The following is a 24,199-nucleotide window of genomic DNA, read 5'->3' as shown; positions in this document are numbered from 1 at the left end:
TAATAAACCCCAGGAAGAGTAGCTGCTGCCTTGGCAGGAACTAATGGGGATCCATAATAAATACAAATACCCTTTGAAAAGACTTTGATAAGTAACAGTGAATCCATGTAGTTTTTAAGTGGATATCTCTCAACAATCATTCTCATTATCATTGGTAATAGTCAGTGACAAATATCATAGCTAAGCGGGGCTTGGTTAAAACCCTGTATGGGAGGCCAATGGGTACCTGTAGATAGATAAATTATCCAGTAGGAGGTGCTGCCTTGCCTATAGTTTTTTCTTGGGATAGTGGAAATAACATTGAAGATCTGATATGTTTTAAAGTTACAAATTCAACATACTTTATACAAGGTTTGTCTATGTTGACATTTGGTTACAATGCTGCAGTTGAAATGTCACCCTCAAAACAACAGTTCAAGTTGATAACTTTGTTCAAATCCGATGTATTTTCCATGTAGGATTTGTCACAATATGTTGACAAAGTACATCAAAACGACGTTGTTTCAACCAGTTTGTGCACAGTGGGGAGTCACAGGTGGACCTTACAGTTGGCAAGGTAACAGCCCCCCACCCAATCACACACCACTAGTTTGGCAATCAAGCTGAAAAAAAAAATGCTAAACATTTTCAGACAATTTCATAGACAAAATAATGGTCCAATCAGACTTCAGATTTATACAACATACCATAGAAAGCATTATTGTATGATTCAAATTGAGAAGCAAGCAATGTGTATGAATGAGTGTCCAAGGGTGTGTGAGTGTCACAGGAGGTTGATGGCATGTTGGGCCGGGATCGTGGTAATAGCTGGAGTGGAATTGGTGGAATGGTATCAAATACATCAAACACATGGTTTCCACCTGTTTGATGCCATTCCATTCGCTCCCTTCCAGACATTATTATGATCCATTCTCCATTCAGCAGCACCACTGGTGAGTGTGTTATAGGCCAATTTGACAAGGATCTCGTTATAAAGCAAAATACTAAATATGAATTGTAGCTGGCATCAGTAAATTAAATAACATATGGGCTGGTACTTGCATTTAAAGTCTTCCTGTATCCTGGATTGACTATTGCAAATGTTAACGAAATGTTAATGAGCTTAATTCTCATAATTCAGTGAAGTGCTTTTCGTTGGAGTCTAGCCCACTAATGGGGGCCATCACAAATCAGACTCCATATGCTGTATCATTCATCCCAGATGATGGTTGCAAAGCAGAAGTCTCCGTATTATTGCACTACGACTACTTCTTTGACACAACATTTCGCAGGAGAAGCATATAATCAGGGCAGGTCGTGGGTACGGGTGGACTGGGGTTTTCTCAAACAGGGGTGGTGGGCTGGGCTGGTTGGGGCAAGGGCTGTTCTCTGTGGGTTTACACAGCATGCAGCAGTGGAAGATCTGGACCAGCATGGCACGAAACCGCTGTATTCGGAAGGCATAGACCAGCGGGTTGAGGGCAGAGTTGATGTGGGTCATAAAGACTCCCACATACATGGCACTCTTGGGCATCCCACACTCCGGACAATAGAAGAGAATGCAGTTCATGACATGCAGCGGCAGCCAGCACAGAGCGAATAAGAAGACGATGAGCGCCAAGGACTTGGCTAGCTTCAGCTTCTTGTCCAAGTACTTGCTGGTGTCGCAGGTGGCCTCGGCACGCATGTTAAGCTGCTTCGGGATCACCCTGAAGATCTCAGCGTACAGAGCGATCATGATGGTCAGAGGAACCACCACCCAGCCGAAGAAGTTGAAGTAGACCATGTAGTCCATACGCATGACCTTGGTGAACTTGCAAACTATTATGTCATCGCTGGTGATGCTCAGGTTACCCTGTGTGTGCTCGTTGTGCCAGCCCAACATGGGCACCATCCCCATCAGGGCAGAGAGGAGCCAGCATGCTCTGTTCTGGGTCACGATGCTCTGTTCTGGGTCACGGTAATGCTGTACCTGCAGAGGACCAGAAGAATTATCAAAGTCAGTTTGAAAAATGATACAGTACATTGACAAACATAGAACATACAAAACAGCTGGAGGTGAAGCTTAGCTTAGACTTTTGATTATCTCCAGACAAATATGTCTGGAAACCTTTCCATAAGCCATTTGTGTAAGATGCTTGGTGGATGCATCAAGCATGCATTTTTACAGTACATGCTGTTCTAAGGAGCTAAGTATGAGATTTTATGAATACCAATGATACACCATCTCTGTGTAATGCATTAGTGACTAAATTAATTTATGCATGTATTAAGTTTTGTTCTATATTTTTATTTAATTTATTTGTGTTTTTAATCCCAGCCCCAGTCCCCACAGAGGCCTTTTGGTAGGCTGTCATTTTAAATAAGAATTTGTTCTCAACTGACTTGCCTAGTTAAATAAAGGTTACATTTTTTTTTATCCTTTATTCCACAATAGTGGAATTTGCGGTTACCCTTCAAAATAAAAGTATGTCATTTATATTTACTATGTATCCCCATTAGCTGCTACTCTTCCCGGGGTCCAGCAAAATCAACGCAGTTATACAAATAACATTATTTGAAGTGTCAAATAAACTTGTTTACCTTTATTTATTTATTTAATAATAAAAAATCCCAGCCCCAGCCCCCGTCCCCAAAAGCCTTTTGCCTTTTGGTAGGCCGTCATTGTAAATGAGAATGTGTTCTTAACTAACTTGCCTAGTGTCACCGAGTAGACTGATAAACCATTTCATTGCTCCAGATTCCAACCTTGTTAAACATTATCTAGTCTAAATATGGCATGATTCCACCAATTGTAACTTTCTGCGTCACTTTCAAAGATACACCTTTACTTTGAAGGCGAACTGAAAATTATTGTGGCTGGCTTCACAACGTATAACCGGGTCAGGTTGAGCCTCACCAGCCAAATGAAGCTAGCTGGCTGCTTCTAACGTTAGCTCTGTGCAACAGGGCCAAGTAGCGGCAAGCTAGTTATTTTCATGAACTGAAGTTAAATGTCAATAGGCGAACAACAGGTGGCTACCTAGCTAATACTTACGCACAAGGATTCCTAAATCATTGCTAAGAATATTGAAAATTACTGCAGTTTTTACTGGTCATTGTTTTCAGGCTGGTTGCATTAGTGCTAACGTTAGCTATCTACCGCCGAAGTTCTAACATCTGTATCAAAGATATTTGCCTTTATTTTATCCCGCTCGTTTGATCCTGATCTTGTTTCAGATGTTCACACAGACGTTTTCCCATTCGCTCGAACAAATGTGCCTCTTTACCAACGCGTGATTGTAAACACATCGTTCGTGTCCGGCGTGTGCTTGTTTGCCTACTTTGTTTTGTAGTTTTGACAGTGCTTCTGATCGTAATTGTGGCGCTTGGCTTGCACGTGCAAATTCAGCATACACAACATTCTATAATAGAATTGTGTTATTTGACGTGTCAAATGAAAAGCTTATTTAACGCGACAAATAGTGTTATTTTGACGTGTATATTTTTTGACATGCAAATACCCAAACGGCATTACATAATTGCTTCCTCATTGGGGTTTTAGGCTGGGCTTCTGTATAATCACTTTGTGACATCTGATGTAAAAAGGGCTTTATAAATCCTTGTGACAACGTTTGACATGTCCATGGCTCAGACATAATGCATTTTATAGTAGGCCAATGTTAACAATGCATTTCCATATTGAAGCCATGAAATTACTTAGAACAATGTGGACTGCAAACAAATTCATGCTATTTAACAAACTAGGCTATAACGGACTAACATTCTTATTAAAGTTGACGACAACGCAATTCATAAAATACTATAAATACACAATTTGAAGCAATCACATATTTAGCCATGGAGCACGTTCAAACCTACAGCGCTACAGCCAGCACTACGATTTAACATTGCATTAGGTTAGTTAAAATAGAGCCCTCTGCGTGGTAAAGTTGGCAGTTGTTTTCAGACTGTTCAGAACGCTACCTGGTAAAAGTAAATAGCATACAGCCGGTGTAATTCGACTCACTTGGTGGGAATCTTGACCCCGAGGTAGGATGGAGCCCTGGGTGATGATGAGGAGCAGGCAGGAGAAGAAGAGGCAGGTGTAGAACTGAGTCTTCAGCCCCAGACTGATCACTACAGCCAGGGGAATGACCAGGGCTCCCACAGCAATGTCAGCCACCGCCAGAGACACGAGGAAGCAGAACGTGGTGTCCCTCAGGGCCCGGTTCGTACAGACCACCAGCACCACTAACACGTTGCCCAGCACAGAGGCCAGGGCTATGTACATCATGTCCACAAGCTCCTGTGGCTTGACACCGGGAGAGGAAGATATTTTAATAGTCCCCAGATTTCCTCTTGCCTTTCCTCAGATTAAAAATAGTTTAAGAAGTAGTTAAATGTTCTTCTTCTTCAGTGAGTGGGCCCTATGTCGACTGCTCCACACTGACCGGCTGATCCCCTGCATCTCTCCTTCTCTTAGAGGGGAGGGGCCTTGTTCTCCTCCCATCACTCCTCTGGAACAGGGAGCTTCTCACACATGCCATATGGGCGCGTGTGGGTGCGCATGTGCTATGTGTGTGGGTTTTTGTATGTGATAATCTGTGTGTGCATACATGTGGGTGAGAGGGGAGCTGTGACAGGTCTGGCAGGTGGGTCTCATAAAACATGCATTTGGGATATTTTTTAACATTGCCACTCAAGATAACAGGGTGTCAAATGACAATGTGAGCGACCTAGGTGCCATTTTAACATTTTAGCACTCTTTCTGTCACCTGAGATGCACTGCAGACAGGACCTTGACACTTAACCAAGAGGATTTGTGAGAAACTAACATTCTGCCCCCACCCATGCTTTTGTGCTAACCAAAACCAATTTCATCCTCTCAAATGGCTTTGCATGAATGACTGGACTGCACGCTGTGTCCAGATGAGCTCTATGTGATGTGATATGTGTTTACTTCCTGAATAACAGAGAATCTGTAGAAATAGAATCGTACATCGCCTATAGATAATTGTTGTATACAGCCTTTTTGCCTTAAGCCTTGTTCATAAAGGTGAATTAATGAATTAATCGCAGTCTCCTTAATCACAAGGCATCAATAAATAAGATACATGGGAGTAATTGGAATTATGTAATGTGCAAGTTATTCAGTTGCAATCCGTGATTTATATTCATACACCAGCTAAATAACTTGTGTGAAATATGGTATGTTTTGAATGGTAAATTAGTGCATAACTGTAGCCATTCAGTTATGTAACTCTATAGCGACAGGAAGAGGATTGTGATTTTATCACATTTATATGCTCATGAATACATTTTAGCACATTTTCTTCCTTTTATCATTTTGAAACATCATTATAATTTTCTGTGATTTTTTTTACTTCACTCTGGCCACCAGTTGCATATTCATTCCCGTTCTGTACCTTCTTTCCATCAATTTAATCATTCTGGACCAGCTCTTTGCTAAAATAGTAATGGAACCATGCAAAAAAAAGGGACACAATTTAAACACTGACATATTGAAATATCATATGCACTGAAATTAATTGAATTCAAGTGGCATTGCATAATTTTGATGACTGCCAGCAAGCCAAGCCGAAAATGTTTAATTATCCTAAAACACTGTTTTCTCTTGCTTGGTTTTAATAAGGCAATGTTAATGTCTAAATCTGAAAGTCTTGTCAGCCACTATAAAGGATAGTGTAATACATGTATCACATGTATCACATGTATCACTGTATTACTGTATTATGTAATACATGTATCACTAGCCACTTTAACTATGCCACTTGGTTTACATACTCATCTCATATGTATATACTGTACTCGATATCATCTACTGTATCTTGCCTATGCTGCTCTGTACCATCACTCATTCATATATCCTTATGTACATATTCTTTATCCCCTTACACTGTGTATAAGACAGTAGTTTTTTGGAATTGTTAGTTAGATTACTTGTTCGTTATTACTGCATTGTCGGAACTAGAAGCACAAGCATTTCGCTACACTCGCATTAACATCTGCTAACCATGTGTATGTGACAAATAAAATTGGATTTGATCTCTGTGATGGCCCTTCTCAATCCATTAAGGAGAGAAGAAGTTTCAACATCTGCCCGTAAACATTTTATATTCTCTCTTTTTTGGAGGAAACCGATGAATCAAGACTTTCTTTGGGGACATTGCCTCCTACCTCGGACTGTGCTCTGTGCATTAGACACAACAGTAACTCACTTTTATTGGAGATTGTATCACCTTCCTCATGTTCTTTACGTCATCTGAGTCCCAGGGATAGTCAGCTTTGTGTGCGTGTCTCTGATAGAGCGACAATCATAACATAGCAACAGTGATAGAGTGACAATCATAACATAGCAACAGTGAGCTTTGATGTACGGGTTGGTAAAGGTATGGCGACAAGCTTTTTATTGTGTGTCAATAAACCTTTAGAAGAGCTGTTTCAGGCCAATGAGCACATTTTTGTCAAATGGACTATTGATCAACCAACCTGTAGTCTACCAGTAGAGTAGCTCAGTTTGTAGACCATGCCACTTGCAACATCAGGATTGTGGGTTCAACTCCTGGTGGGACCACCGATATGACAAATGTATGCACACACAGTTGCTTTGGATAAAGTAGTCTGCTAAATGGTATATGATCTACAGTACACCTTTAGATGAAGCGGGGGAACAGGTGCTCAAAGTGAAAACATTCCAACTGCCTCTCTAGCCAAAATATTTCATGTTTATTTCTCTATTTGCTTTCTGAAACAACACATTCTCTCATCACACATGGTAAGCAAGCTAGTGCCAGTGACTCCTAAGCCTAGAAAACTATTTGAGATAATTGCCATCGGGAAAAGTGGCTATCAGCTGAACAAAGCTAATGATAACGTAAATATGCTAGCTAGCTAGCGATGCTGTCGAAACAAGTAAATACGCTAGCTGGTGTCGTGTCTCTGACTATGATTAAATTATATGATGCTATTTTATCAAATCGATTACCTAACGTTTAATTGATTATGTGATTGAATTAAACCATGCAAAAGACATTCAACTCAATCGTAGCCTCCTACCAGTATTCAAGTCTCCCCACCCGGCACCCGCAGCCAGTGGTCATTGCATGCAAGTCAGACGAGTTCGCTCTCAAAATAAAATGAGACTCAAAGTAAAATGTAAAAGGAAATCATACAATTAAAAACATCTACCGAGCTGTGAGTTCATATTTTAATAGGAGGGCAAAAGGACAGGTGCTCGGGTGCTGGTTGAGCCCTATCTGTCCGCTAGAGTTTTGACTTCTGGGTGCGTTTTGCAACAAAAACACTGGCCAGTGAATACACCTCTGAGACTAACCAACACTGTGAATAGCAGTAATGAATTAGTACAGTACCATGCAGAGGTTCGCCAGGTCAGATTCCTCAGGGGATTATGTGGCTGTGGTGAAGAGATCCCAAGCAACTGAGTGTAATGTTCTCCACATACTCATCAAACTTCCGATTGGAGATGAAGGATGCCTCCAACAACCATTAGCGCTTAATACAGATCTGAAGCTACAGTACACAGTGCTAGCGATCCTATTATGACTGCTGTAATGCACATCGATACAGACAAGAGGGTCGTAGACTGGATTAATGTGTTCCAATGGTAAAATGTAAAAAACAGTGAGTCAACATATATAATATTGTATTTCTGTTCAGGGGGAAGCCAGCAATAAAACAATGGAATTGAAAACGTAATACCAGTAGGATTTCAGAAGGCTAGAAGGAGCATGAGCTCTACTGCATTATCATCCACACAACTTCTGTGGAAGATTCTATTGTTTTCTCATCATAGTTTAATGAGGGGCCTATGTTTTGACACAACGAGCCCTTTAACTTTACATCTAGTTTTTTTTTTGCTTCTTCTCTTTTTAAGGAATGAAAAAAACTGCTTCAGTCCTAACGTAAAACCTGCTTTAGGCCCATGGGGTTTACAGATGATTTTATTATATTATTTACTCACTTAGCAGACACTCTTATTCAGAGTGACTAACAGGAGCAATTCGGGTTAATCAGTTTGTGTACCTGTTTCGTCTCTTGTAGTCCTTGCTGTGTTTATAACAATGTGTTTGTTTGCTTCGGTTGCGCACAGGTGTAGCATAATCATTTGTTCACTCTTTTGTTGCTGATTTTCCTGTGCCGCAGGAAATGCAGATGAGCTTTGTGATTTACATAAATTCACGGAAAACACACGGTCATATTAACAGTATTGCATTTTTCATGTAGACTGATTTTGGACAGCTAATAGCCTAACCATCACACACACACAACATTATGTACTAAACGTTCAAATCCCATTGCTGCAGGATTATTTTGTTGCAACAATGCTGGTCAAATTAAGATTCTACATCTGTATCTGATTTCTGGATGTCATAGCTGCCTTCATCAAGTAGAGTAGAAGGATAAATCAGCAATATGTCATTGCAATCCGGAATCCTTGGGATAGCCCTACCTCATTGAAGTTGACATTTTGGTTAAAGTTGACAAATGGTTAAAGTAAGGCTTGAGATTAGGGTTAGGGTTTATGGTAGGGATGTCCCAAGGAACTCGGATAGCACTGACAAATATGTCCTATAGGAGCAGTGTAAATATTGAGGCGCTTGTGACCCCCAGATATTGTGGGTAGAAACTTTTGGCATCTGTACAGGAACATGGTGAAATATTACTCAACAATGACCCAGATCCTTGGCCACTATCACTCAACTCAATATAACTATTTATTGCTGAAGCAGACAAATCATTGAATGAGATTGCACATTTTTTTCCTACATATTTTTTGTGATAACTGCCAAATAGTGCATGTTATTTCCATTTCTGGGCGACGTTATCACACAGAAGAAAAATATAAAAAATTCAGCACATTCAAGAAACACGAGTCTTTAAACAGGAAATCGATACGAGTAAAATGAAACCTGTAAGAGCCCACTTACTTGACTTCCTTGCAACTTCCTCTGTCTATTTTTATCCCTCAGTTTTTTTCAACAAATGCCAAATATTAAAATATGCCAATGTATAACACCCTGGCAGTAGTTTCCCTTATTATACAGGTTCTAAGGTCTTGATGCTCTTTGCCAAAGAAAAAAAAGCTAAGCGACTATCACTTCTATTGTCTTCCTACACTATCAACATGCTTGTACCTTCAACTGTGTCAATTTTCATAACACTGATAGCATTTCCATCAATATTTCTATCTGCACTGTTAGGGTTGCTGCTGATAATGTTTTCACTGGTCTGGTTGCTCTGAGAGCCCTGACTGTCACCTCGACACACAAAGACATTCCTCCAGATCCTCAGGTACGCTTCCTGGATCTTGCGGATCTTGAAGGCATAAACGATCGGGTTGACAGCTGAATTGCCATGGGAGAGGAGGATGCCCACGTAGAAGGCCTGTTGGGGTATGTTTGATGAGTTACCAAAGTAGGCAACACAGTTCATGATGTCCAGTGGGAGCCAGCAAAAGGCGAAGAGCACCAGGACCAGAGTCAGGGATCGGGCCAGGCACCTTTCCTTTGTGAAGTAGATGTGGGACTGGGTACTGCTCCACGTCTTCTCTCTCAGGTTCTTTTGTATGATACAGAAGATGTAGCAGTATAGGACAGCCATGACAAGCAACGGAGTGAGGGTGCAGAGGAAGAAGAAAAAGTAAACCAGGTATGACATGGGAATCACAGCCAGGAAACGGCAGATGATGGTGGTTGAGTTCCCTGAGTGAGACAAGGTGTCATGGTTGTACCACCCAAGCATGGGTGGGAAGCTCAACATGAAGGCAACAAACCAACATATTGCCACCACGACCCAAGATCTCCTCTTTGTCACTGTCCTCTTGTACCTGTTGAAGCAGAGAATCTGTTCATCTGACATGACAACCATTTTTTAAAGCTGTGTGTATGTACTGTATATGCATGCACGCTCACCTGAGAGGGATGAAGACGCGTAGGAATCTGTCCACAGAGATGGCTAGCAGAGACATGACCGAAGACATTGTCAACATGATGACCACACAGCTTATGAAGAGACATACATTGAACGAGGTGCACACCCGTCCATCCACCAGCACAGCCAGCGGCACAGCCACAGAACCTACAAGGAAGTCAGCTGCAGCCAGAGAGACCAAAAAACAGAAGGTGGGCTGCCGGAGGTTGCTGCTCGACCACACTGCCCAGATCACCAGGACATTTCCCAGACAGCAGGCAACAGCGATCAGCACCTCCAGCACTGTGTAGAAAACGTCTCCTCCAGGCATCCTGTCAACCGTCCAATGGAAGTTTAATATGGGCAATTACTGTACTTAACAATAAGTGTGCTCTGTTCTATACCTCTGGAGATTTTCCTTTTCCTGTAGGCTCGAGGATGTTCACTTAGCTATTGAAAAGGTTTATTGATATGTCACAGCCCCCACTTGCCTGCTAGGTTCGTGATAAGTGTTGTTGTGGTATCTCACTTATCCTACACTGCTAGAAGGAGGGGACTGTGTATAAAATAGTTTGTTAATCTCAGTTGAATCCTTATCTTGAACATTTGGCAATAAGAGGCAAGGTGTCGCAATCTTAAAATTTATGTTGACTGCAAAAAAATGTTTAGCTGTGGTTGTGTTGTACAGATATCCTGTAGCTTTAGAGGAAGGATGCTCAAAATAGACTTGTCTCTGTGAATGGTATACATGTCACAATGTGGAACGTGACAGGTGTTATGTCTGGGATAAGTAGGCACAGTAAAGGCAGAGGCAGACAACTAAAAGGTCAGTTTCAACATGTATTTTAAGGCATGGTTTTCCATCATCATCGTTTCAGTAATCAAGTTCAATCACCATTTTTAACACTGTCCCACAATTCATTTCAAAAGTTTCACTTCCGTAATATTTTATTTTTTGCTTTTAACTTAGAAAACCATGCTACTTCAAAATCCAGCCTGGTCTCATAGACTAGACGTAACATAGCAAATGGATATCCAATATATTATGCTTGGTATGGTAACATGAGACAGAGGGTTACTTAATTAAGGCAAAAACTAAATGAGGGTGGTTGGTCGGGGTCGGCGTATAACGCGAACATCTAGCAAGCCAAAGGTAGTGTGTTTGAATCTCATCACAAACAACTTTAGCATTTTATCAACTACAACTACTTAGCATGTTAGCAAACCCTTACCCTAAACCTTTTAACTAACCCTTCTCCTAACCCTACTCTTAACCCATGACCCTAACCCCTAGCCAAACAAAGCAAGGGGCATAGGAAGTGGCAGGCATTTATTTGCTCTAAATCTCCATTGTAACAGATCTGTATATAATGACTAGGTGCTCATGTCTCAACCCTAACAATTGGAGTCTTTGTCCTAAAGCCAGAAAGGCAGACGACAAGCTTAGGTCCAAAATAAGCCCATGGAAACACATTGGGCTTATTTTGGACAGATAAAAGCTCTCGCTTCGCCTCTTCCTCTCTGATTGTAACTCAAATTAAATCTCCATTATCCATGTGGGCTCACCAATGCCATCACATACTCTGGCAAACTTGGGATCTACCATGATTCCGGATTGCATTCACTTGCTGTGGGCTGTCAGCATAGCCGCAAGAAGTAGGGGTGCTGAGGGTGCTGCTGCACCTCCTGAAAAATCAAGATAACAAATATAAATATAAATATATATATACCTGTACTAGTCCTATATTAGAGGACTGTTATAGCGATCTGTAGCTTTGCACCCCCCCACCCCAACAAAACAGTTGAGATGACAACCAGGCTCTCAGAGCAACCAGACCACTGTGAACAAAACATGTATCACCCTTAATCCTAACACTGTGAGTGAGTCATAGTTAATGATTTGTTGAATGATAATCACAAAATGACATTTTGGTTTTCCAGTCTATAAACAAGGTATGCCAGCAATCCATGTTTTGCTTTCGTTTACCTGGGGTGCGTTCATGTTGCTTGACAATTTGTACTGAACAACACTTTTCTCCAAAATGTTCCACACTGTCCTTCGATAGCCTTTGAGGTACGTTTGCTCTGATTTGGTGGGTGTGGCCTGACCAATATGGGTGTAACCATTTGAAATCGCAGAACGTGTGCAGCACATCATACGGTAATCGCCCTCTGGGCAATCATAATCACAGCATTTTTCAACTGGAAGTTCAATACAGTACAATTTCTGTTGAATTGAACATTGCACACCATTCGGTCACACTGACCACACCCCTGGCCACTGTTTCCAAATGCTAACTTTGGTACCGATATTATAATTTTTTGAGCTTCATGTCCAAATCATCCCAAAGTATCTCAAATGTATTGTGTTCCTCAATAAAATTACTTATAGATAATTTGGACATGAATCACAAAAAATGCTAATATCGGAATTTTGGTGAACTATCCCTATAACCTAACCCTTGTTCTAAAACCTAACCTCACACAAATGGACTGGTCCATCGTATTCTAGCCTACAGCTCTCTGGATATAAGATTGTAGTACTCTATTCTTCATTACCCTCTCTAGGTTGACCTGGCATAGCCAATACAGGCCCTAAATCATTCTAATGTGGTAGAAAGGTTTATTGTATTATACTATATAAAGAAGAGCTATTGCCATTGTATTTCAGCAAAGGCTTTCCTAGTCATTGTGAGTGAGGGTCTGTTTGTTTGTTTGAGAACGCACGGTCTACCCCAAGGCCCTATTTGAAGTAGGCCCATTTCACTTTGGCAATTGATGTGGAACAGCACTTTATGTTCCCTGTACTTTATATACATGTTTATTATAGCTGTTTTTACATTTTATTTGCAATATATAAAGATGTAATGAAATGTGTAAAGTACACGTTAGCTAGTCATTGTGAGTGAGGGTCTGTTTGTTTGTTTGAGAACGCACGGTCTACCCCAAGGCCCTATTTGAGGTAGGCCCATTTCACTTTGGCAATTGATGTGGAACAGCACTTTATGTTCCCTGTACTTTATATACATGTTTATTATAGCTGTTTTTACATTTTATTTGCAATATATAAAGATGTAATGAAATGGGTAAAGTACACGTTAGCTAGTCATTGTGAATGAGGGTCTGTTTGAGAACGCATGGTCTACCCCAAGGCCCTATTTGAGGCAGGCCCACATCAATTGCCAAAGTGAAATGGAACAGCACTTTATGTTCCCTGTACTCTATATGTATGTTTATTATAGCTGTTGACACAGGGCTCATATGTGAAACTATTCTAACTGAACATTTTCTTTCACAGTGGCACTGACTCCGACTGGGAGGCCCCAGTGCCAAGGTGTCCATCCCCCTCTGAAGCTGGTTCATCCAGCTGTACCCCTGCTGTCTCTGGCTCCACACCTCCTGGGCCATCTAGAGGTGTGAAGGCACTGACAAAGAAGAGGAAGAGGGGAAGTGTGCCACCCGCTAACAGAGGGACAGAAGGGCGTTGGCACACCGTCCTAGAAGGTGATGTGGAGCCACCTCAACCAACATTTAGGCCGAAAAGGAAGCCAGGACCTCAGGTGAACCCGACCGCAACTTACACCCCCTTCAGCTTTTCCAACTGTTTTTTACACCATCTGTTGTAGGTTCGCTCGTGTCCAACACAAATAAATATGGGGAGAAGAAACAAGCAGGCAAAAAGATAGCATGGAAGCCCATATCCATGTCAGACCTTTTCTGCTACCTTTCACTGGTCATCTACATGGGGCTGGTGAAGCTGAAAAGCCTGAGGGACTACTGGAAAACATCATCTCTCTACCAACTGCCTTTCCCCATGACTGTTATGTCCTGAAAAAGGTTTCTGATTTTTTCACAGGCGCTTCATATCAGTGACCCAAAGGTTGATGAAGAGAATGAGAAGAAGAGAGGCACAGCAACGTTTGATAGACTGTGCAAAATAAAACCTCTCTACTACAGCATTGTTGAGGCCTGCAAGACGTACTTTCAGCCAGCCCAGAACGTGTCAATCGATGAGAGGATGGTAGCCTCAAAGGCCAGAATTGGCCTCAAACAATACATGAGAAACAAACCAACCAAGTGGGGTTACAAGCTGTTTGTGTTGGCTGATTCTGTATGTGCCTACACATGCAATTTCTTTGTCTATGAGGGGAAGAACAGTTTTTCTACCGGTAAGGGACTTAGCTATGACTCTGTAATGGAGTTATTGGATTTTCAACTACTAGGGAAGGGCTACAAACTGTTTGTGGATAACTTCTACACAAGCCCTACCCTGTTTGCAGACCTAAGGAAGCTGGATGTGTGGGCTTGTGGCACCATTCGTACCAACAGGGTGGGCTTTCCCGAAGACGAAGGTGAACGACATGCCTAAGCGGGCTGAGCGGGGGAACATGCGATGGATCCGTGAAGATGGCCTGCTTTTTGTAAAGTGGATGGATACCAGAGAGGTGGTGAAGTGCACAACAATCCACAAGTCCTTCAGTGGGGATCATGTCGTCAGACATGTGAAGGACGGTGCCGGGGCATGGACCACCAAAAATGTCCCCATTCCAACTGCAGTAAAGGACTACAACAAGAGCATGGGAGGTGTGGACCTGTCGGACACGCTAATAGGCTACTACAATGTTCTCCACAAGACAATGAAATGGTACAAGACCTTCTTCTATCATTTCATCGACATTGCTGTGGTGAATGCATTCATCCTACACAAGGAAATGGCTAAGAGCTGTGGAAAGCCCTTCCTCTCACAGAAAGCCTTCAGAGAGCAGCTCATCAAGGAGCTTGCTGGCTACAGCACCACTGCACCAAGCCCTGTCCCTTCTGCTCCTGCCACAAGTGTTCATCTGCCCAAATATATTTGTGCAGGCATGGATGTGCCTAAGGGCCAAAAGGGCACAGCATGGAGGCGTTGCTGTGTTGTTTGCAAGATGAAGTCTCCCATCACATGCAGCACATGCTCAGTGACCCTCTGCTTTACATCAGAGAGAGACTGCTATGGCATCTGGCATCAGCAGCAGAATATTGTCTAGAGTTTTGGCAATGTTGGTGGGGTTATATGGCAAAGTGGGTGGGGGCTAGGGTCAGTATGTTATATCTGGAGTACTTTTCCTGTCTTATCCGGTGTCTTGTGTGAATTTAAGTCTGCTCTCTTTCTCTCCTTCTTTCTCTCGGTGGACTTGAACCCCGGGACCATACTTCAGGACTACCTGACATGATGACTCCTTGCTGTCCCCAGTCCACCTGGCCTTGCCGCTGTTCCAGTTTCAACTGTTCTGCCTGCGGCTATGGAACCCTAAACTGTTAAATTTTACTCTTGAGGTGCTGTCCTGTTGCACCCTCTACAATCACTGTGATCTCCACCCGGCACAGCCAGAAGAGGACTGGCCACCCCTCATAGCCTGGTTCCTCTAGGTTTCTTCCTAGGGAGTTTTTCCTAGCCACCGTGCTTCTACACCTGCATAGCTTGCTGTTTGGGGTTTTAGGCTGGGGCTATATAAATAGATTTGATAGAGGACTGAGGGTCCTCCAAATATTGAAAGTGTGTAAATAGTTACCCATGTTACTTTGTAAATGTATATATAAATATATATATAAATATATATATATATATATTTCTTTTCAAATAGTTTTTTTTTCTTTCTTTTTTTTAAATACATTTTTCTCAATTTTTGTGGGGGGGTGTGTTAGAATACCATTTTGGTATTTTGTATATAGTTATTTGTTTCAAAATGTATACCTTCACCAATTTGGCCACTTGGGTACATTTGGGCTACTTGTGTGGGACACCTGGGTGACTTCATGATAAATGTTATGTAGCACACTCATTTTGGAAGTTATCATTCTGAAACTTGCACAAGTACCGTAATTTCCGGACTTTAACATGATTTTGACATGAAATGTGAAAAATGCTAACTATCCAAAAACATCTACTGAGCTGCGAGTTCATATTTTAATAGGAGGGGAAAAGGACAGGTGCTCGCGTGCTGGTTGAGCCCTATCTGTCTGACTCCATTTTGTTGCTCCCTGCCTACAGGCAGAAACTAAAACAAGAAGCTCCCGCGCTCAGGTCTGTTCAACGCTGGTCCGACCAATCTGATTCCACGCTTCAAGACTGCTTCGATCACGTGGACTGGGATATGTTCCGCATTGCTTCCAACAACAACATTGACGATTATGCTGATTCGGTGAGCGAGTTCATTAGAAAGTCCATTGACAATGTCGTTCCCATAGCAACGATTAAAACATTCCCAAACCAGAAACCGTGGATTGATGGCAGCATTCGCGTGAAACTGAAAGCACGAACCACTGCTTTTAACCAGGGCAAGGTGACCGGAAACATGACCGAATACAAACAGTGTAGCTATTCCCTCCGCAAGGCAATCAAACAAGCTAAGCGTCAGTATAGAGACAAAGTAGAGTCACAATTCAACGGCTCAGACACAAGAGGTATGTGGCAGGGTCTACAGTGAATCACAGATTACAAAAAGAAAACCAGCCCAGTCACGGACCAGGATGACTTCCTCCCAGACAGACTAAATGACTTTTTTGCCCACTTTGAGGACAATACAGTGCCACTGACACGGTCCGCAACCAAAACCTGCGGGCTCTCCTTCACTGCAGCCGACTTGAGTAAAACATTTAAATGTGTTAACCCTCGCAAGGCTGCAGGCCCAGACGGCATCCCGTGCCGCGTCCTCAGAGCATGCGCAGACCAGCTGGCTGGTGTGTTTACAGACATATTCAACCAATCCTTATCCCAGTCTACTGTTCCCACATGCTTCAAGAGGGTTACCATTGTCCCTGTTCCCAAGAAAGCTAAGGTAACTGAGCTAAACGACTAGCACTCACTTCCGTCATCATGAAGTGCTTTGAGAGACTAGTCAAGGACCATATCACCTCCACCCTACCTGACACCCTAGACCCACTCCAATTTGCTTACTGCCCAAATAGGTCCACAGACGACGCAATCTCAACCACACTGCACACTGTCCTAACCCATCTGGACAAGAGAATACCTATGTGAGAATGCTGTTCATCGACTACAGCTCAGCATTTAACGCCATTGTACCCTCCAAACTCGTCCTCAACCCTGGGTCTCGACCCCGTCCTGTGCAACTGGGTACTGTACTTCCTGACGGGCCGCCCCCAGGTGGTGAGGGTAGGTAACAACATCTTCACCCCACTGATCCTCAACACTGGGGCCCCACAAGGGTGCTTTCTGAGCCCTCTCCTGTACTCAAATCAAATCAAATTTTACTTGTCACATACACATGGTTAGCAGATGTTAATGCGAGTGTAGCGAAATGCTTGTGCTTCTAGTTCCGACAATGCAGTAATAACCCACTGTTCACCCACGACTGCGTGGCCATGCACGCCTCCAACTCAATCATCAAGTTTGCGGACAAAACTACAGATTACCAACAACGACGAGACGGCCTACAGGGAGGAGGTGAGGGCCCCTCGGAGTGTGGTGTCAGGAAAATAACCTCACACTCAACGTCAACAAAACAAAGGAGATGATTGTGGACTTCAGGAAACAGCAGAGGGAGCGCCCCCCTATCCACATCGATGGGACAGTAGTGGAGAGGGTAGTAAATTAAGTTCCTCGGCGTACACATCACGGACAAACTGAATTGGTCCACCCACACAGACAGCATCGTGAAGAAGGCGCAGCAGTGCCTCTTCAACCTCAGGAGGCGGAAGAAATTTGTCTTGTCACCAAAAGCACTCACAAACTTCTACAGATGCATAATCGAGAGCATCCTGTTGGGCTGTATCACCGCCTGGTACGGCAACTGCTCTGCCCACAACCGTAAGGCTCTCCAGAGGGTAGTGAGGTCTGCACAACGCATCACCGGGGGCAAACTACATGCCCTCCAGGACACCTACACCACCCGATGTCACAGGAAGGCCATAAAGATCATCAAGGACAACAACCACCCGAGCCACTGCCTGTTCACACAGCCACTGCCTGTTTAGATTAACTGTCTTCAAAGTAATGACTCGGGACGTCGGGTTTGATATGAAAGCTTCTTTTAGTAATAATACTTGTTCACGTTGCATTTAACCACTTTAGATTCTACGTTATCTCTCTCATTCCTGTCGCAAGGCATTCTGGAACTTGCAGTCAAAAGCGTAATTCAATACTAACCAATACATATACATATGTAAATACCTGTAAATAAATATCTTTAGATACAGCTCAATGTGTGACAAGAGATGAAAAGAATCTGCCCACTCCATCAAGCAATGGGGACAACAACACAGGGCATTCACGGGACCTCATGGAACCATGGACCGCACCTGTGGAAACTGGACAACAGGGAGAAGCAGAGGAGATACCTATCATAGACTTCTCCCAGCTGACGCTTGATATACCACCTACGCCACCCCCAGTGGTAGAAACAACCAGCTGGTATGATTGAGTGGAATCAGCCAACAGTAACACGGAAGCAGCAATGTGAGAGTCAGTAGTGCATGACAATAAAGGGTAATAATAGGAAGCTTCTGTTTAACACACAGGCCTAAGATTACGTAGGTCTACAGCACCAGTGGGAACTTCCCCTGTAAAAAGATATGTAAAGAGAACAGAGATCATAAGACAGCATGATCCTCACTAACATATGAAACAGACTTCATATGGAGAATAATCACAGGTAAATTTACTATTGCACTATACGCTTTTTGATAGAGTAAAACAATATTTTGAGAACCGGATAATTGTGCTTAAGTACTTATTGGGTCATACTCTGAAGAAGCTGGTTGAATCTTGTGAACCTGACTGAGTCTCCGAAAAACAGAGGTCTAACCACCTCTTGATCACATAGACAAAGCGGGCGTTCGCATTTTTGACACCAGATACCAGAGGTGATTAGCAATTCAAGGAAAAATAGCCAAGTACCAGTTACAATATATTGAGTCCATACACAGAGTTGGAAGTGTATAGAGATACTGGAATTCGGAATCTAGCGTCATAGCTACGAGAATACCGATTACGGGAAAGTGACCAAGGGGCTGAGCATTTAAGGTAATTTAACTATTTTTGCTATTTAGTCAATATTGTTAGAAGTGTTAACGCATTTAAAGTTTTGCAATATTATCTGGCATAGCTTAAAGCATTAAGGATTGATTGAGCATTATTGTTGTATTGAGAAACTGTATAACCATTGAATTGTAATGATGTGTATAAGACAAAAAACAGTGACTTAATAAAAACTTGAAACTTTGACAACTAGGCCAGATTAACGATCTGGAGAGCAAACGCCTTTGACACTCTCACTGAACAGAAAGTGACCCTGGTTATAGGTTAAAGTGATTGCACTAAAGAATATTTCATTGTGTGGACAATAATATATTTTTAAGAAAGTCAAAACATATACCAATACTAGTTTCCGAGTGACTACTAGCTGACGAGCATAATAACTACTAAGAGTTGTTATTAGGTATTGATATATACATAGGTAAAGATAACTTGAGGGTAAGGAAATATAGGAGGAATCAATAACGCTTAAGAATATTTAAATAGGAGTATATATATCCAAGGCCTCATACTAGACCGGAAAATAAGGGAGTGACAACGTGAACGAAGGAACAAACCCAACTCACGCAAAGGGCCATTACGAATAAATAGAAGGGTTGGTAGGGCCGCACGGCAAGGCCCTTGTTACACCGAAGTAACTAAAGTCCCAAAGTACTCTGCCCAGCCAGAGGACGGGGTAGAGGCTTTTGCTGCAGGCATTGGGCAAAAGTCAGCACCGTGACAAATGAATTAACTTAATCTTGATACTAGCCATCCCGGGATCCGGGATCCATCCCGGAATCCGGGATCGTAAATACAGCCTCGAGCCCATTACCATAACGCAACGTCAACTATTCATGAAAATCGCAAATGAAATGAAATAAATATGCTAGCTCTCAAGCTTAGCCTTTTGTTAACAACACTGTCATCTCAGATTTTCCAAATATGCTTTTCAACCATAGCAAAACAAGCATTTGTGTAAGAGTACTGATAGCTAGTGTAGCATTTAGCGTAGCATTCAGCGGGCAACATTTTCACAAAAACAAGAAAAGCATTCAAGTAAAATCATTTACCTTTGAAGAACTTCGGATGTTTTCAATGAGGAGACTCTCAGTTAGATAGCAAATGTTCAGTTTTTCCAAAAAGATTCTTTGTGTAGGACAAATCGCTCCGTTTTGTTCATCACGTTTGGCTACCAAAAAAAAAAAAACGAAAATTCAGTCATCAAAATGCAAAACTTTTTTCCAAATTAACTCCATAATATCGACTGAAACATGGCAAACGTTGTTTAGAATCAATCCTCAAGGTGTTTTTCACATATCTCTTCGATGATATATCGTTCGTGGAAGTCTGCTTTCTCCTCTGAATCACATGGAAGAATGCTTGCAGCTGAAGATTACGCACCAATTTCGACAAAGGACACCGGGCGGACACCTGGTAAATGTAGTCTCTTATGGCCAATCTTCCAATGATATGCCTACAAATACGTCACAATGCTGCAGACACCTTGGGGAAACGGCAGAAAGTGTAGGCTCGTTCCTGGCGCATTCACAGCCATATAAGGAGACAATGGAAAACAGCGCCTCGAAAATTTTGCTCATTTCCTGTTTGAAGTTTCATCTTGGTTTCGCCTGTTGCATCAGTTCTGTGGCACTCACAGATAATATCTTTGCAGTTTTGGAAACGTCAGAGTGTTTTCTTTCCAAAGCAGTCAATTATATGCATAGTCAAGCATCTTTTCATGACAAAATATCTTGTTTAAAACGGGAACGTTTTTTCAGCCAAAAATGAAATACTGCCCCTAGAGTCTCAACATTAACTTTGTTACACATTAAAGTTACAACAGCTATCATCCAGAAGGTGAGGTCAGTACAGGTGCATCAAAGCAGGGACTGAGAGACTGAAAAACAGCTTCTATCTCAAGGCCATCAGACTATTAAACAGCCACCACTAACATTGAGTGGCTGCTGCCAACACACTGACTCAACTCCAGCCACTTTAATAATGGGAATGGATGGGGATTGATGTAAAATATATCACTCGCCACTTTAAACAATGCTACTTAATATAATGTTTACATACCCTACATTACTCATCTCATATGTATATGTATATACTGTACTCTATATCATCTACTGCATCTTTATGTAATTCATGTATCACTAGCCACTTTAAACTATGCCACTTTGTTTACATACCCTACATTACTCATCTCATATGTATATACTGTACTCGATACCATCTACTGTATCTTGCCTATGCCGTTCTGTACCATCACTCATTCATATATCTTTATGTACATATTCTTTATCCCTTTACACTTGTGTGTATAAGGTAGTAGTTTTGGAATTGTCAGGTTAAATTACTCGTTGGTTATTACTGCATTGTCGGAACTAGAGGCACAAGCATTTCGCTACACTCGCATTAATATCTGCTAACCATGTCTATGTGACAAATAAATTTGATTTGATTTTACCATGCAGAGGTTCGCCAGGTCAGGTTCCTCAGGGGATTATGTGGCTGTGGTGAAGAGATCCCATTACCGGTAACCAACTGAGTTCAATGTTCTCCACATACTCACCAAACTTTGTAGGATGCCTCCAACAACCCATTAGTACTTAGTACAGATCTGTAGCTACAGTACACAGTGCTAGCTATCCCATTATGACTTCTGTAATGCACATCGATACAGAGAAGAGGGTCGTAGACTGGATTAATGTGTTCCAATGGTAAAATGTGAAAAACAGTGAGTTAACATATATAATATTGTATTTTTGTTCTGAGGGAGCCAGCAATAAAACAATGGCATTGAAACCGTAATACCAATAGGATTTCAGAAGACTAGAAGCAGCACGATCTCTACTACATTATCATCCACACAACTTCTGTGGAAGATTCTATTGTTTTCGCGTCATAGCTTAATAAGGGGTCTATGTTTTGACACAATGATCCCTTTAATTTAACATCAATTTTTTTTGCTTCTTCTCTTTTTAAAGAACGAAAAAGCCTGCTTTAGTCACAATGAAAAAACCTGCTTCAGTCCAACGAAAAAAACCTGCTTCAGTCCAATGAAAAAAAACAGCTTTAGTCCCATTTAGTCCCATGGGGTTTACAGATGATTTTATTATATTTTTGACTAATTTAGCAGACACTCTTATCATTTATTGCTGAAGCAGACAAATCATTGAATGAGATTGCAATTTTTATTTCCTTGTTTCATATACCCAATCCACATTCACATTTACATTTTCAGATTAGACATCTACATATTAGTTGGAAACTTCCATATAAATCATGTTATTTCCATTTCTGGCCAACTTGACCATACAGAAAAAAACATTTAAAATTCAGTACATTCAAGAAACGAGAGTCTTTAAACAGGAAATCGATGAGTAAAATGAAACCGAAAAAGAGCCCTCTTACTTGACATCTTTGCAACCTTCTCTGTGTATTTATTAACCCTCAGTTTTAATCAACAAATGTGAAATGTAACACCCTGGCAGTAGTTTTCCCTTTTTATTCAGGTTCTTAGGTCTTGATGCACTTTGCCAAAGATAAAAAGCTAAACGACAATCATTTTTGTTGTCTTCCTACACTATTAACATTCTGCACCTTCAACTGTGCTGATTTTCACAACACTGATAGCATCTGCATCAGTATTTCTGGTCGCATTGTCAGGGTTGCTGCTAATATTTTTTTCAGTGGTGTGGTTGCTCTAAGAGCCCTGCCTGTCACCTCGACACACAAAGACCTTCCTCCATATCCTCAGGTATGCTTTCTGGATCTTGCGGATCCTGAAGGCATAAATGATCGGGTTGACAGCTGAATTGCCATGGGAGAGGAGGATGCCCACGTAGAAGGCCTGTTGGGGTATGTCTGATGGGTTACCAAAGTAGGCAACACAGTTCATGATGTCCAGAGGGAGCCAGCAAAAGGCGAAGAGCACCAGGACCAGAGTCAGGGATCGGGCCAGGCTCCTCTCCTTCCTGAAGTAGGTGTGGGACTGGGTACTGCTCCCCACCTTCTCTCTCATGTTCCTCTGGATGTTACCGAAGATGTAGCAGTATAGGACAGCCATGACAAGCAACGGAGTGAGGGTGCAGAGGAGGAATGCAAAGTAAACCAGGTATGACATGGGAATCACAGCCAGGAAATGGCAGATGATGGTGGTTGAGTTCCCTGAGTGAGACAATGTGTCATGGTTGTACCACCCAAACATGGGTGGGAAGCTCAACATGAAGGCAACAAACCAACATATTGCCACCACCACCCAAGATCTCCTCTCTGTTACTGTCCTCTTGTACCTGTTGAAGCAGAGAATCTGTTCATCTGACATGACAACCATTTTTTAAAGCTGTGTGTATGTACTGTATATGCATGCACGCTCACCTGAGAGGGATGAAGACGCGTAGGAATCTGTCCACAGAGATGGCTAGCAGAGACATGACCGAAGACATTGTCAACATGATGACCACACAGCTTATGAAGAGACATAGATTGAATGAGGTGCACACCCGTCCATCCACCAGCACAGCCAGCGGCACAGCCACAGAACCTACAAGGAAGTCAGCTGCAGCCAGAGAGACCAAAAAACAGAAGGTGGGTTGCCGGAGGTTGCTGCTCGACCACACTGCCCAGATCACCAGGACATTTCCCAGACAGCAGGCAACAGCGATCAGCACCTCCAGCACTGTGTAGAAAACGTCTCCTCCAGGCATCCTGTTAACCGTCCAATGGAAGTTTAATATGGGCAATTACTGTACTTAACAATAAGTGTGCTCTGTTCTATACCTCTGGAGATTTGCCAGCACGTTTCTTGTTCCTTTAGGCTTGAGGATGTTCACTTGGTCATTGAAAAGGTTTATTGAAATGTCACAGCCCCCACATGCCTGCTATAGGTTGGTGATAAGTGTTGTTGTGGTTTCTCACTTCTCCTACACTGCTAGTAGGAGGAGACTGTGTATTAAAGAGTTTCAATATTCCATAAATAGACTTGTTGTAAATCTGAAAAAACTACAATGCAACCACAGCTAAACCATTTCTGTTCCTCTCAGATGAAGCCTTATCTTACATAAACATTTGGTAATACGAGGCAAGGTGTTTCCATCTTCAAATCTGAGAGATGGTACAGGACTTTTTTTTATGTTGGCTGCAGAAATATGTTCAGATGTGGTCGTGTGGTACACATTTCCTGTAGCTTTAGAGGAAGGATGCTCAAAAATACACTTGCTTCTGTGAATGGTATACATGTCACAATGTGGAACGTGACAG

At 42.1% G+C, this 24,199-nt stretch overlaps 3 protein-coding genes across 4 annotated transcripts; all 3 read right to left on the bottom strand.

Moving 5' to 3' along the window:
* Positions 1 to 316: 316 nt before the first annotated feature.
* LOC112263095 (adenosine receptor A1-like) lies at positions 317 to 4,426 on the bottom strand. The gene is made up of 2 exons (XM_042330778.1): positions 3,989 to 4,426; positions 317 to 1,951 (listed from the first exon to the last, which is right to left on the bottom strand). Exons 1-2 carry the CDS (start codon positions 4,253 to 4,255, stop codon positions 1,193 to 1,195), a joined length of 1,026 nt encoding a protein of 341 aa, XP_042186712.1. The 5' UTR covers positions 4,256 to 4,426; the 3' UTR covers positions 317 to 1,192.
* A 4,257-nt stretch (positions 4,427 to 8,683) lies between these two features.
* LOC112262653 (adenosine receptor A3) lies at positions 8,684 to 10,409 on the bottom strand. Its single transcript, XM_024438316.2, has 2 exons — positions 9,915 to 10,409; positions 8,684 to 9,829 (listed from the first exon to the last, which is right to left on the bottom strand). Exons 1-2 carry the CDS (start codon positions 10,241 to 10,243, stop codon positions 9,115 to 9,117), a joined length of 1,044 nt encoding a protein of 347 aa, XP_024294084.1. The 5' UTR covers positions 10,244 to 10,409; the 3' UTR covers positions 8,684 to 9,114.
* An 11,632-nt stretch (positions 10,410 to 22,041) lies between these two features.
* Positions 22,042 to 23,826, bottom strand: LOC112262659 (adenosine receptor A1-like). Of its 2 annotated transcripts, XM_042330776.1 has the most exons (3): positions 23,720 to 23,826; positions 23,318 to 23,647; positions 22,042 to 23,232 (listed from the first exon to the last, which is right to left on the bottom strand). In XM_042330776.1, the coding sequence occupies exons 2-3, from the start codon at positions 23,644 to 23,646 to the stop codon at positions 22,644 to 22,646; spliced, it is 918 nt and encodes a 305-aa protein (XP_042186710.1). In that variant the 5' UTR covers position 23,647; positions 23,720 to 23,826; the 3' UTR covers positions 22,042 to 22,643. The 2 variants fall into 2 exon arrangements, with proteins under 2 accessions (XP_042186710.1, XP_024294098.1); XM_024438330.2 differs by having other exon boundaries at positions 23,318 to 23,826.
* Positions 23,827 to 24,199: the final 373 nt, after the last annotated feature.

This window comes from Oncorhynchus tshawytscha, linkage group LG02 (assembly GCF_018296145.1).
Source record: "Oncorhynchus tshawytscha isolate Ot180627B linkage group LG02, Otsh_v2.0, whole genome shotgun sequence".
Taxonomy (NCBI): Eukaryota; Metazoa; Chordata; class Actinopteri; order Salmoniformes; family Salmonidae; genus Oncorhynchus; species Oncorhynchus tshawytscha.
The sequence above is the reverse complement of the archived record's forward strand: the minus strand, read 5'-3'. Positions and strand labels throughout refer to the sequence as shown.

What these genes read in the sequence shown, in the direction of transcription:
- LOC112263095 (XM_042330778.1), bottom strand. Translation starts at nt 4,255, where the DNA reads ATGATGTACATAGCCCTGGCCTCTGTGCTGGGCAACGTGTTAGTGGTG. An exon ending in GGGGTCAAGATTCCCACCAA is followed by an intron (nt 1,952 to 3,988) that starts GTGAGTCGAATT and finishes GGTCCTCTGCAG; the next exon opens with GTACAGCATTACCGTGACCC.
- LOC112262653 (XM_024438316.2), bottom strand. Translation starts at nt 10,243, where the DNA reads ATGCCTGGAGGAGACGTTTTCTACACAGTGCTGGAGGTGCTGATCGCT. An exon ending in CGCGTCTTCATCCCTCTCAG is followed by an intron (nt 9,830 to 9,914) that starts GTGAGCGTGCAT and finishes CTGCTTCAACAG; the next exon opens with GTACAAGAGGACAGTGACAA.
- LOC112262659 (XM_024438330.2), bottom strand. Translation starts at nt 23,646, where the DNA reads ATGCCTGGAGGAGACGTTTTCTACACAGTGCTGGAGGTGCTGATCGCT. An exon ending in CGCGTCTTCATCCCTCTCAG is followed by an intron (nt 23,233 to 23,317) that starts GTGAGCGTGCAT and finishes CTGCTTCAACAG; the next exon opens with GTACAAGAGGACAGTAACAG.